Source organism: Egretta garzetta, unplaced genomic scaffold (assembly GCF_000687185.1).
Source record: "Egretta garzetta isolate BGI_Z169 unplaced genomic scaffold, ASM68718v1 scaffold130, whole genome shotgun sequence".
Classification (NCBI taxonomy): domain Eukaryota; kingdom Metazoa; phylum Chordata; class Aves; order Pelecaniformes; family Ardeidae; genus Egretta; species Egretta garzetta.
The window spans coordinates 207,113-220,596 of record NW_009258284.1 but is presented as its reverse complement, the minus strand read 5'-3'; the positions used below and the strand labels follow the sequence as shown (position 1 = coordinate 220,596).

The 13,484-nt window shown below is 36.6% G+C and overlaps 1 protein-coding gene across 4 annotated transcripts in view; it reads right to left on the bottom strand.

Moving 5' to 3' along the window:
- Positions 1-13,135, bottom strand: part of NVL (nuclear VCP like) — a 46,975-nt gene extending 33,840 nt beyond the window's left edge. For 2 of the 4 annotated variants that reach the window (XM_035892409.1, XM_035892423.1), the window contains exons 1-12: positions 13,091-13,135; positions 11,801-11,874; positions 10,591-10,643; positions 10,406-10,502; positions 9,475-9,529; positions 8,686-8,952; positions 7,231-7,354; positions 6,868-6,944; positions 6,438-6,572; positions 4,732-4,833; positions 2,827-2,944; positions 2,200-2,350 (exon numbers count right to left, since the gene is read on the bottom strand). In XM_035892409.1, the coding sequence (XP_035748302.1) occupies positions 2,200-2,350; positions 2,827-2,944; positions 4,732-4,833; positions 6,438-6,572; positions 6,868-6,944; positions 7,231-7,354; positions 8,686-8,952; positions 9,475-9,529; positions 10,406-10,502; positions 10,591-10,643; positions 11,801-11,874; positions 13,091-13,093 (1,256 nt within the window). In that variant the 5' untranslated portion in view covers positions 13,094-13,135. The remainder of the gene's footprint in view (positions 1-2,199; positions 2,351-2,826; positions 2,945-4,731; positions 4,834-6,437; positions 6,573-6,867; positions 6,945-7,230; positions 7,355-8,685; positions 8,953-9,474; positions 9,530-10,405; positions 10,503-10,590; positions 10,644-11,800; positions 11,875-13,090) is intronic. The other 2 variants (XM_009637053.2, XM_035892428.1) reach the window with 1 other exon arrangement.
- Positions 13,136-13,484: the final 349 nt, after the last annotated feature.

The following is a 13,484-nucleotide window of genomic DNA, read 5'->3' as shown; positions in this document are numbered from 1 at the left end:
CCCCTACCACTGTTGGTGCAATATAACTGCAGATATTTCCTGCGTCCCCAGTAAAATTTCCAAAAGGCACCACACAGCTTATGGGTACACTTTGCATGCTACCTCATCCTCATTCAAAAGCTAAAGTTACACCTACCTATGCAGTTCCATCACTAATACAAAACAGCTCTATGTAACTGACAGTGAAGTGCTACGCTTCACACTTTTTATTCTTTTTAATGGGAGTTTTTCACTCTGTATCAAGGCTGAAGCTTTAAAAACCTCCTTCAAGGTCCACCAAGACTTCCTGCTGTTCTTCTAAGCCAAGGACAACTGAAAACTACATGAATAGTCAAAAAAAAAAAAATGCTTGGCGCTGAAGAACTCTGAGCAGAGGGCTATAAAGCAGCAAAACATCACTTCCTTGGGAAAATATTTTAAAAAGGCAACACAAACCAAAGAATTGAAGATCATCAACATATCTTCTAGTTCCAATGAAAACTGTTTTAAATTATTTCCAGATCTAGTAATGTAACTACAGAAGACCTATGAAAAGAACGAGTTATGAAACTATTCAAAACTCTGAAATTATTTTTCATCCGTTTGCCTCCCCCACTAACAAGTTCCATCATCTCTAATTTAAATCTTTGTTAGTGATATTAGCTTGGTTCTCAAGAATTTTTCTATCTCACTGATAACAGCTGTAGCTAATCAAGTGACTCAAAGCATAAAAAATTAAGAACTGTAAATGGCTCATTCCATTTGTCCTCAATATATTCTTTTCCTTCACGTGCTTCATACATGCACAAGAAAACACTGCAAGTAAAGCAAGATCTCCAGGCACACCTCCTCATCCTACTCCACCACCCTAAGGTTATAGAACAACAGCTAAGCAGTTCAAATCATGCCTTCAGTAAGACTGATTTATTATGTGGTAAATCAGCACACTATAAGGATGTCTGTTTCTATGAGACCCTTTTGTTTTAAAAAAAAAAAAAAACAAATCTGCCCAACAAAACCTACCCCAAACTCAAAACAAAACAGAAAAGCGGGGCAGGGGGCACATAATTTAAAAACTAAAATAAAATCAACAGTTCCTGTAATCCTATGGCTCCAGGAACACAAATACAAACAATTGTACAAAACAGTAATATGAACAATGTGACTACACTCTAAATTGTGAACAACCTGTACACACTGTGATGGCTTTCCCATTCACAGCTCCTATCCTTTGAAGCCCTGCTATTTCTGGGAGTATCATATGTGTAACACGAACCTAAGATATATCATAGAATCAGAACTCTCATCAGCCAACTCTTTAGTTCTACCTCTCACCACCGGCATGTTTTCCCACAACCAAGAGGAACATAATTACTACAGGGCTGTAGATCTGGAGGAAGAAGAAAAAAAACAGTGGAAGCCAGCAGGAGCAGTGGTGGGGAGAAGGATAATAGTGCTGACAACACAAGGTGAACAATGCTGCAAGCAGAATAATTTGTTTTTTCAACCTAAAAATAAGATTAGTTGAGCTAGAAGGAATTTATCCTCTAACTTTTCTTTCCTTCCCTAACAAGATAAGCCACAGCTGTTTTCACACTTCCTTTCCTGTGTTTTCTGCTGTTGTGGAAATGAGTAGCAGTTCCTTTTTAATTAAAAAGCAAAATATTTTCTTTTTTTTTTAAATCTAATCTGACCGTCATGGATCTCTGGAGTAAAGAGGGCCAGTTACACAAAACAGGATGGCTGCAGCTCAGCTTAATGCCTGGACTGGTGCATTTCCACGGGGAACGGAATGGAAGAATCTAGGCCTATTGCTTAAGGTATGTACTTGAGAGGACTAACAAACAGGCTATGTTCCTAATTTAATAGTTGCATAGGGAGCACCAAAGACAGAATACTAACTGCCTGAACAACAGAAAAGATATATTTAATTCCATCACCTATACTGTTAAGGCACTTGAAAACCCATTAACATAATGCTAAAAGCAGATTTGCACACAAGAAAGGAAACCACCCCAAATGTAGACACAGCTATCAAGACAAGGAGTAGATGCACATTTAATATCTTCTGCCCTTTTCAGTGTGTGCTGATCCATAGGTGTGTACAGGCACAAACAGGATTAAAACCAATAAAGTACTTTTCCTTAATTTGTATATTAACTTACACATTATTTCCTCACTTATTAATTAATAATAAAAAAAAAGCTTAAACTTTATAACTCGTACTTTTCTCTTGCCACTTCATCTGGGATCCCTAAACAAATTTCTCGATCAAATCTCCCAGCTCGTCTCAGTGCAGGGTCCAGTGAGTCAGGTCTGTTAGTTGCTCCAATAACAAGGACCTGGGTAGTGGCAGCCACGTTATTCAAGTCTAAAGGAAGGAAGGAAGGAAGTTAGTGCTCATACTCTCCATGTGAACTTTGTTCTGGTATCTATGTGGCTCTGTTTCTGTACCACACAATAATACTCAGAGCCACAGACATAACTAACCAACAGTCATACTGAACTGCTGTTCGTCCTTATTTCTACTACCTAGAACTTGCATTTTGCATAATCAAGCAAACAATAAGCACTTCAAATGTCATTTGGCACATTTTTCCCATTATAGCTGTTTATAAAAGAGACAGGCTTATATAATGCTGTACAGACCACTGTGAAAAAAATGAACTAATATCCCCGCAAATTTATTAGAATCTTCCCACCATCCCCCAGGTAAATTGTGCCAAAATACAAAAAATTATTACCACTGTCTCCACTAAAGTAACCACAAGTTACTACTGAAGGAAAGCAGACAGTAAGCCTGATAATTAGAAAGCTTAGCTTAGTACAGCTGTTCCTGAAACTGACCATCCATACAAGTTAGGAACTGAGCAACAATTCTCCGCTCCATGTCCTTTGATGCAACTTCTCTTTTTGGGGTGATTGCATCAATCTCATCAATGAAAAGGACACATGGTGCACTAGACTAGGAACAAGAAATATTAATAATTACAAAATTACACTGACATAGTGTGTTATGAAAGAGAAAGACATTTTTCAGGTTTCCTGTTCTATAATTATTGCTCTAAGTCTGCTGCACAATCGACCTGTCCTGGAACAATTCTCTTGTTCTTATTGACTACCTGAAGAGCTGCCAGACTATGAAACTGTGCTGAGCTGAGGCTATGAAATAATTAAGGCATGAGATTCAGAATGTCTCTATATATCGTTCAAAATTTAAGTGTACCTCTATGTTGCTTTGTTTTCCATAAATATTCCATTGTGACTGCTTACTTGCTTAAGTCCAAAAAAGAAAATTAGACAAGAAAGGTTGGATTTAGTTTTTTGTTTGTTTTGTTAGTGACATTAGAGCTATGGAGTTTCAAGAGCTACTATTACTGACACACATAATGAAACTAAGGGAGCAGTAGGTGGTCATGAAAAGTGATCTGCCAACTTCAAGATTACTACAGAGCCTGACCATGTTCAAAAGAGTAAAAATGAGCGATGAGCAACTCCTACAAGTGTTCTAAAATTCCATGTACAGCATGTTCATAAAAAGCCAACACAAATATAGAATGTACATATTAGTGTAACTAATAGAGTAGTATTTAACTGACATAAGATTATTAATATCCATAAGAAGCACCAGCAGTACAAACAAACACTTAAGGAAAACACTAGAACCATCTTCAGAAAAAGTCCCATATGAAAAAAAGTATTTTAAAACCCACGCGTTCTGTGTTACCAGATAGCAACTGCGCCATCTAGTTGTCATTCACTTTTCCTCTATCTGAAAAAAATGGAACTACACTATAAAGATTCCACAGTACATGCACAAGGTACAGTGGAACTGTGTCTTTTTTTATCCCCTGCACAAAAATTTGGTACAAAAAGTGGAAAAGCCACTTAAGTGAATGCGAGGGACTATAAGAAAGGCAAGAGACTTTATTTTTAAACAGATTTTATGCAATACATTTTTTCATAAATAATTTTATATCAACCTCCTTTCAATCATTATATATACAAAAGATACGTAAATTCTCAAAACTCTGTGCAATTATTTATTTAATTTTATTCTAAATAACATCTCAACAGGGCTTTCTAAAAATTAAAATGTAGTACAAACCAGAAACATAATAGTCTAAGAGCTTCTCGGTCAATCCTTTTGCCCTGTTTAGTATCCTTTTATACAGGAACATACTCTAAACACCTATATACAGTTGTGGGGGAAAGTAGAACAGAATAAAGTTGGAAAACCAGAACATTCTCAGAGCTCAGGATCAGAAAACTGTCCTCATGAAATAAAACATTAGCTACATACTAAAAAAAAGGAAAATCTGCATTTGTTGTACCTAAAACCCTGAAGTCTTAAGTCCCTTGCATTCACTCAAACTGCATGCCATACAAAACCAGCAAAAAACCCACCTTGTAACAAAAAAGCACAATAAACTGCTCTTACATCTCTTATTTTTATAAATCAAGCCAAGCAGCTCCAAATAGGTAAATAATTTACATTGCTCCCTTTACATTGATACGATGAACTATCTTTTGTCAAGATTTCAGAATAGTAATCTTTGTGCTCTGTGACAGTATGACACTCAGTACAATGGAATTCTGGCCACAGAAGGGGAGACACTATGACTTGTGTGCAGCAGTATAAAGATTCACTCACTAATATTCACTCAAATTCAAAACACAGCTACGAAGTATGGATCTTTACAAAGAAAAAGGACAAACAATTCACAGTGTTAATTCCAATGGGTGTCTCACCACAGCCTGCTCAAACAATTCCCTCAGTTTCTGCTCAGATTCCCCTGACACTCCAGACACCATCTCCGTTGCTGCCACTTTCAGCATCGGGAGCTCAAGCTCCTGCAAGAGACAAGGAATGCTGTATGATACATCCAGAGGTTAGAAATGTTGGATATCCTAGAGGACAGATATTTTCCAATACAACATCTTTTACACACGAAGATTGTCACCAAGACTAAATCTTAATGAGCTTTTAAGCAAGATGAGTAGCATCCTCTAGTTTAAAATGGGTCTGAGCCATTTGGCCAAGTGAAAAGAAATGGATACAAAACCCAGGTTTCCCTAATTCAATTAGAGAATGACTGCACTGTCAAATAGCTTTTCACCTTGGTCCCCAAGCCAATCCTTCACAACACATATATTTCAGTTCATGCTTAGGCTCCCTTCCTGAGAAAACTGTCTATTTCCATTTGCAACAAAGCATTTCTTAGCAGAGAGGAAGAGATCCCCACCAGATTTGGGTTCCCTTAGTCTTGCTCCAGAAATATCTGAGCAGGACTGTACAATAAGATACTTGTAAAGCTCACATTCAAGATTTTCTGCTATTAAAAATAAAGAAATAAAATTGTAACTTTGATAGTAACTTTGATAGTAGTTTCAGCCTATTTCAAGCTTTGAACTACCAAAAAAAAAAAAAAAACCAGTCCTAATTTATACAAAGCACAGCCACCAGAGGTGCTACCTCAGGCTTGGAGGAGATAGTTTGCCTTAAAGAGCACCACTGAAAATCTCTTATTTAAGAAGTAGTCATTAAGTTTAACTCATCTCTGAGAATTTTTCACTGGTGTCATGTTTCTTTCCCCAAATTTACTACCTATACAAATACACACTGAAGTATTAAATACCACAGATTCATTCAGTGGGTAGCTTTCTACAGTAAAGCACTAAAACCAAAAAAAAACCCCACCAAATCTTTTTAATTAAAACAGTTGAAACAGTGTCAGAAGGGTCTAACCAACATTTAAAGAATAAACATTAGTATTTTCTTTCAGAAATAAAATCTGCATTACAGAAGTTCATAATTTACATGTCTCTAAGGTTATAGTCTGTGTCATTTAAGGAACAACTGTATTAAAGAAAAAAAAAAGTCCATGTTTATCACTGAATAGCCCTAAATAGCCCCTAGATTTAGATCCAAAACAGGCACATAGCAGCACAGCAGCCTCACCACACACCAAACTATTAACACCAATAATGTCATATGCTCCGAGATCATTAGTTTGACACAGTCAAGGCAACATCCAGTTTTGGAATTCAGAAATCACTGTGTAATGGATGCCACACAATAGAATCAATGTAATGCCTCATAAAAGATGGTAAGGTTAAGTCCAGACTTAAAACAAAACAGTATGGTAAATTTAACCAAAAGTTATCTTCCATCTATAGCTTTCTCATGCCTATATTACTGTCTTTGGAATGCCTCAAAACAATTAAGCCAAACATAAAACTATGTCCCTTCATCATACATGAGGTTCTATCAAGTAGAGATTCAAATGGAATTTAAATGAAGGAAGTGAAGACAAATATATTTTAGACTAAGACACAAAGGAGAGAAAAGAGGTAAAAAAAAAAAAAGGAAAATATCCAGCCTATCATGAAGAATTTTTTTTTTCTCTCTAAATTAATTCAAAAAAGAAGAAACTGTAAATTTAAAGCTATCTCACCCCAGCAATTGCTTGTGCAAGTAGCGTCTTTCCACATCCTGGTGGTCCATGTAAAAGAAAACCGCGAGGTGGAACCACACCTAAGTGGTTATAGACTTCAGGATGACGGACATGAATGAGCATCTTGCATATTTCCTGTTAAGAACAAGAGACACCCGTTTAAATTGCAGAAATTATTATTATTATAGATTGCTAATATTATAAACAGGCCAAAATAAAGGAAGTTCTGTTTATTAATGGAATTTCAGTGACTGCTTTCAGAAAGATTAATCAAAGAAAAAAAAAAATCCCAAACCAACTTTGTTGCTGTTGGTATAAGCAGCTATTCTCAGTGCAACACAGACGAATTCTGCCAGATTTCTTCTTTGTATTTTTCATGCATCATTTTATTCAGTGCATTGTGTATCCCACAAATAAAATTTTAACTAACCTTTAAAGTTTCATCATTGCCTCCTACATCCTCAAACTTCACTGAAGGGTGGTAAAGCTCTGGTCCCTTACTTCTAACTGTTAGGGAGGAAAAGTTATGCACATTTAGACATGGCATAATGGTAGTTGCTAACACTGAACAAAAATGTACTCAGCCTAAACAATTAGCTAAGTACATGAAGTAGTATTATTTTTTGGTAGTAGACACAGGACTGGAATATTTTTTTAGTACAACATTAAGGCTAAATTTCTTAACAAAATGCTCAAGGTCTCTTCTCTGCACCTCAGAAAACACTTCTGTCGTAAGAGATTCCATGGTCAAACACTATGTCTCTGGAGCAGCACGCCAAAAATAACTTCTCACCTTTCTTTTTAAGTAAGATGGACTCAATTTCTCCATCTACATCTGGAAATTCTTTTTTTCTTTTTGCTCTCTTGCCCTTTGTATTCTTTCTTTCATTCTCCAAGACAGAAAATTCTGTTGATTTCTATGGCATAAAACCAGAATTATATAAACAAAACCTTCCAAGTCAGTGAATTTCTGAAAATACTTAAAAAGAACAAAATGTTTAAGTGTCTACAATCCTTAAGTTATACATAGTATATGAATAAAGACAAGCAAGGCAGGAATTTAATCCCTTCTTTTTGTAGAAAATCCTTTTTTTATTAGGATTTCCTTTTTTTTTTTAAAAGGGTTAATTATATCACTCACTTTTTTGCTAAAAGTACATACTTATAAGCAAAAAAACCCCAAACAACACCCCCCCCAGTGCCACAACCACTAATCAAAATCAGACACCAGTTATTTGCATATTATAGAGCAATCCACTTTGGGGACAAATAAAACTGTATGAATGTATTTACTCCAATGGAAACAATTTTTATTGCTAGTAAGTCATGAGTGGCTGTAAGAAAATATTATTCAGTGCTGACACAAGTTAACTGCATGTAAGAAAAGGAGTAATACAGGAGAAAAGAAATAAAAAGAGGTTCAATGATGAAAGTTGGTTTGTTGTGGTTTTGTGGTTTGTTTTTTTTTTTAAAGAATACAGTATTGCAAACATTTTATAATGTTAAGTTCTCCCTTTTATTCCTTTTCTCTAGATAAGAGGATGCAGTAAATTGAAAAAAAAAGGCGGGGGGGGAGGAGATCACAAAGTGGTCAGTATGTCTGGATAGGGAGTAGGACCTATTTTTAACTGCTTTATAAATAAATGCAATTTTCTTTCAAATTCCCCAACTCTTGTTCATCCAAAAAACTTCAGCTTTCCCCAGGCTCACTAAGACTTAACCACTGGCTAAGGGAGACCATGTGCTATGGCTACAGCAAGCCACATGCTTCCTGACTAGTTAGGCTGATCACTGGCAAATGGAATAAGTAACAGCTAAGTTCCACTTATCTTTCTCTCAGTATGAGCACTAATCTGGGTTTCCCTAATACTGAGCACTACATTTTCCTCAAAAAACATGGAGGAAATTCATAATTTTGTGACTTTTTACCTCCCATACAAACATGCTTGAAATGGGGCAGAAGGTTCAAAAATCGCTTCTGACACAGCAGAACAATGGGCTAAGCCCTTCCTTCTTCAGAAACCAAGCTAAAACCAAACTGGGCTTAAGCCAATCTTTCCTTTCTATTTAACATGTCCACTGTCTTTAAACACAGCATGCATGTTCGTAATAAAAATAATGCATTTTAAAAATCCAGAGAGAAAGTATTTTTGGTCTTAGTATCACTGTTCAGAAGCCTGTCAAGTTACCCAGGAAATTATATTCATACTTGAATCTTAAATCGTACTGCATTTGTAAAACACAATACCTCAGAAATCAGTTTCTTTTCATCTCCTTCTCCATCCTCAGAAAGGTCAATGAAAAAGTCTTTTCCACACGGAGTTTTATCAATGAACCAGCCACCTCCAGAGATGCGTGCTTCCGCTCTTGTTCCTGGCAAAAGGGTGCTTGTTTGAGGTGCTGTTCGCACAGGTGGGGGGGTTTCCATTGGTTCATTTTTTGGAGTGGTTGGAAGAGAATCAGGATTTCCTTTCTTGTATAAGCTTAGCAGGGAACTGTTCATGTGATTTGTAGACTGCAGATTCACGTATTTTAAAAGAAAATATGCAGGTTATAACTTGGATTATTTATATTAAGAGGCCAGTAAAGACTATTTCATAAACATCATTTAGCATTATCCCTGCCGGAGAAAGTAGTCATGCATCTTCCAACCCACTCTGCAAACCAAACGACTGCATATAAAACTACATCTGCTGGTTGAAGAGACAGCAGCCTTTGCAATTACCCTGAAATGACCCCTGTTGACACCTCTCTTTGTAACAGTCAGATAAGTCGGTTCCTTCAATCATTTCATTCAATAGCCAAGTTCTTCAGGCCACCAGCATGCTTTCCTCAAAAGTAATTCCCCACCACAGGTTCTTCCTTTTTCCTTCAGACAACAGCCTCCTTTTAGCTCTACAGATTCTCAGCTGGAATTGCCATTCTGGCTATACCTCGCGTTCATCTCCACTTTTAAATTCTCCAAGTGCATTGCAATTTTACAACACAGAATCATGTGTTATGCAAATACAAGCAATCATAGTAAAATACAACTTACTAGATCTTCTGGATAATCATCATAATCAGAGTCATCTGTGGCACTTCCTGCAGTCCTTTACATGGAAGGAAGACAAAAACTATTAACGTATCAGCAGAACTGCGAGACACCCAGAAAACAAAACAAATGCATTTTCCACACTGTGGTTCCCCACAACGATAACAGGTAGCCTAAGACTGGAGAAAAGTTCCTGACTCACATGCTCTAAATTTACTACTATGAAGAGTTAAAAAATGCATCCTTTCCGAGTCTGTGATGAGTTGGATTGACCTGGCAACCTGACTGAAAGACAGTCCTAAAAAAGTGATGTAGGATCAATCTGATTCAGTTCACCAAGAGATCACACAATCACCAGTGCTGCCACAAGGGAAGTAGCAGCAAATCACTGCTAAACTAGACTAGTCCTTCTGACAACAATGTCCTAATTTCCCATGAGACCCTTAATATCTACCACAGCTTAGAGAAACCAGAATGGTCTGTGAGTCTATGCACAGGGTTAGGAGTCAGGAAATCTGAACTCCAATCTCATAGCCAGTGGTGATTTACTCTGAATAGCCTGCCTTGTAGTCTTACCACTCAGATTTTGCTAATATCTCTCGTACCCAAGAAAGATTAAGAACAAAACAAAACAAAAGAACTGAATCACATGAGGACTGGGGCCTTATGTGGAAAACTATCAAGGAAGCCCCAAGCATATCCACTAAATCAGGGCTGTATGTTCCCCATATCAGAGAAATCATGATTGGCTCTAGTATCTGCTTGTTTGCAGTGAAAAAAGTGCTTCTGTTAACTACAGATAACTCTTGATGAAGACAAGCCAATGGGAAATCCAGGATTTATCTGTAACCTTGAAACTAGCAAAACTGAATAATACGAAGACAGAAAGCTTTAAAGAGATTATAATACTAATGGCATTAAAAATTCTTCTTACTCATTTTTCTCTTGTTGTCTTGCTCTTTTTGCCACATGTTCAGCTTCTAAAACTGCTAACTCTTCACGTTCTTTCTCATTACTGATTATTCCAAACACTGAAAGCAAAAGTTCAAACATGCTAAGAAAACAGCAAAAGCACAATCAAAGAATTTGGCATCTTGGACATAGTACTAACAATACTACCTTTTTCAACTTGTATTCGAAAAGCATTTCTTTTTCTTCGTCCATATTCTGCACTGAAAAAAAAAATAAACAGGTTACACCAACTGCTTTTCCCCTCAACACATTGTCATTCTCAGTGGAAAAAATACACTGTAAGTTGATACCCAAGCTTCTACACAAGTGCTTATTAAAAACCAACTATGTGAAAATGTGATTGTTTTTTTCTTAAGCCTGGAATAGGTCAATCACTAGGATGAAACAAAACCACTAAACTATACTGGTCCCTAAAGGAATGTTTAGTAAAAATTATCAAGGTCCTCTTTAACTGTAGATTTAGAGAAGCAGCAATGTACAAATGAGCACGATTCTATTTCACAACACTACCAATTTCTTTAATTTTAATTCAAACAAGAACATATGGACCCAGGACTACAGTCTAGAAAGGAGAGTCCAGCGAGGAATAACTGTGCTAATTAATAACGGTCACTATGAGAAAATCTGATTAATGAACATCCTTAAATGCAAACAAAAATCATCAACCTTTTACCTTCACTTACTGAGGGCATATTTTATTTATTTGCTTTTATACCATAGCTGACAGAAGAAAACCAAAACAAAAATCCAAGACCTGTAGGCATCTTAACCAAGGGTTTTGGCTCCCTTTCTCTAACAAGGCACAAATAAAGAGAACATGCAAACATGAATTAATGTACTTTTCCACCTTCATTAACCCCCACACCCACTAATGATCTGCTGAAACACAACCTTGCTCCCCACCCAGAAAAGCTTAACAGCCTAAGAATAATTAGAGAAGACCAACTGTCCTGCTGAGCAAATGAGCAAGATTTAGCGTCTTACTGAATCCTCTGTGTCCCATATCTGCCTGCACTGAAGTGTTATTTTCCCTCGTATTTTATGCTCCCTGGGGTAAGGACCAACATGCTGTAATGTATCTGTAACTGTTTAATTAAAAAAAAAAAAAAAAAAAAGCAACAAACCACGACTAGATCTTGCAATGCCAATGCATTAATAAAATATGAGTTACTAGATATATCAGCAGAGGAAAACACTGGAGGGGAAATGATCTTATTGTTTCAATCAACCTCAACAATTGGCAATGAAGTTAACAAAGAAAATTAAAATTTTTATTAAAAATACACAAATGCAAAATAACAAGATAATATATTCTATATTTTGAATGGAGAATAGAAGAATACAAATCTTTGCTCACCTGTAGGTTTTCTGCAAATCAGATGCTAGAATTCCAATATCAACATACTGGCCACATTTACTACTTGCGAGATACTGAAACGAATGATTTTAAGCAGTGAATAAAATCTTTGTCAATCACTTCACCAAAACAGCTAGACCAAATAAGCCTATTTCAAACTCTGGTCTTCTTACAAGTCAAAATGAAAATCAGAAACAGCTTTGAACTCCCTTGGAACACACCAGACAGTATCTGCCAATGAAATGGGAAATGTTTATTACGACAGATAACTAACTAGCTATGTTTCCCAAGGAAAAGCAGCATCCTGTATTTTGGTGCTTCAGTGACTTCTGCTGGTGCAACTCCCATTGTTTTTATTTAGTAAGAAAGATGACTTTGTAAGCCACACACCATCTTATTGTCAATCCTTCTGAAGTCTGCGGTTTATCTCAGCTAACCTGCTTTTGCCTTAGATCTCCTACCTTAAAAATAAAACAATTTACATCACTTAGTATGGATACTGTCACAATACAACCTTCAAACTTTGCAAGGTGTTTCAAAGAATACTAGGGAAAAGTATATAAATGGAATTGAATTCAGTCAAGCATCCTCTTTTCTGACAGCAGCTGATCCAACCCATTTTCAAACCAAAATTACGGAAGTGTGAGAAAATGTACTAAATTTCAGGTACAACGATACTCCATTTGCTTTCTTCCCCCACTCTCCAAATTAGGAGAGTTTCAATACTGTAATGGTGGGCTCCTTAAAGAAAAAGGAAACAGAGAATCTCCCTAAAAGATATGTTATCACAAATGTCACAGCAAGGAGAACTTCAAAATCTCATTAAATTTAAATTAATCAAATTGCTGAAAATTGAATACAGAGTTATTTTTTAAAATGATGTTACACTTTGCACCACCCATGGGCAGCTACTGACATGCAGAAAATACCAAGTCTACCACAAAACCAGCCATCTCTTTCATTTCAGAATAGTTAAGGCATAGTCTCAGGCTCTGGAATGGGCTGCCCAGGAAGGTGGTAGAGTCCTCATCCCTGGAGGTATTTAAAAGAAGGATAGATGAGGTGCTTAGGGACATGGTTTAGTGGTGGGATGGCAGGGTTTGGTTAAAGGTTGGACTTGATGATCTCAAAGGTCTTTTCCAACCAAAGTGATTCTATGATTCTATGATAGTCACTGTGATCTTGTAAAGGAAAACAGGCAAGCTCCCTCAAGTAGCCGCTCACATTTTAAGGAATGAGAAGCGGAGTCCATTTATACACAGAAAAATGGTGATCAATTTGCAAATTCACCATAAATATTCACAAAATATAACACAGCACTACGCCACCTGAAGGAATCCCTGTTCTCCCCACTCTTCACACGTCTATTATGGAAGCAAACACATTTTTTCCCCTTTCTCCACTCTTTTAATATCATTGATGTACACGCTTCCAAATGTAAACGCTTCCAAGTTGCCTACATCTACCCAGAGTGATGGTTTGTTTGGGTTTGTTGGGTTTTTTTGGCTATTCATTTCACAGTTGAAATAGCAGCCAGCTTCAGGATCCGAAGTACTGAAGAAGATGGAAGAAAGTAACAAAAAAAAAAAAAAACCAAACAAAAAACCCCAAACCAAAAGAAAATAAAGGGGGAGAAAAGACCTTTTTAAAGGTTTTGCCAAAGCCTTTTTAAAGCCCTGAGGAA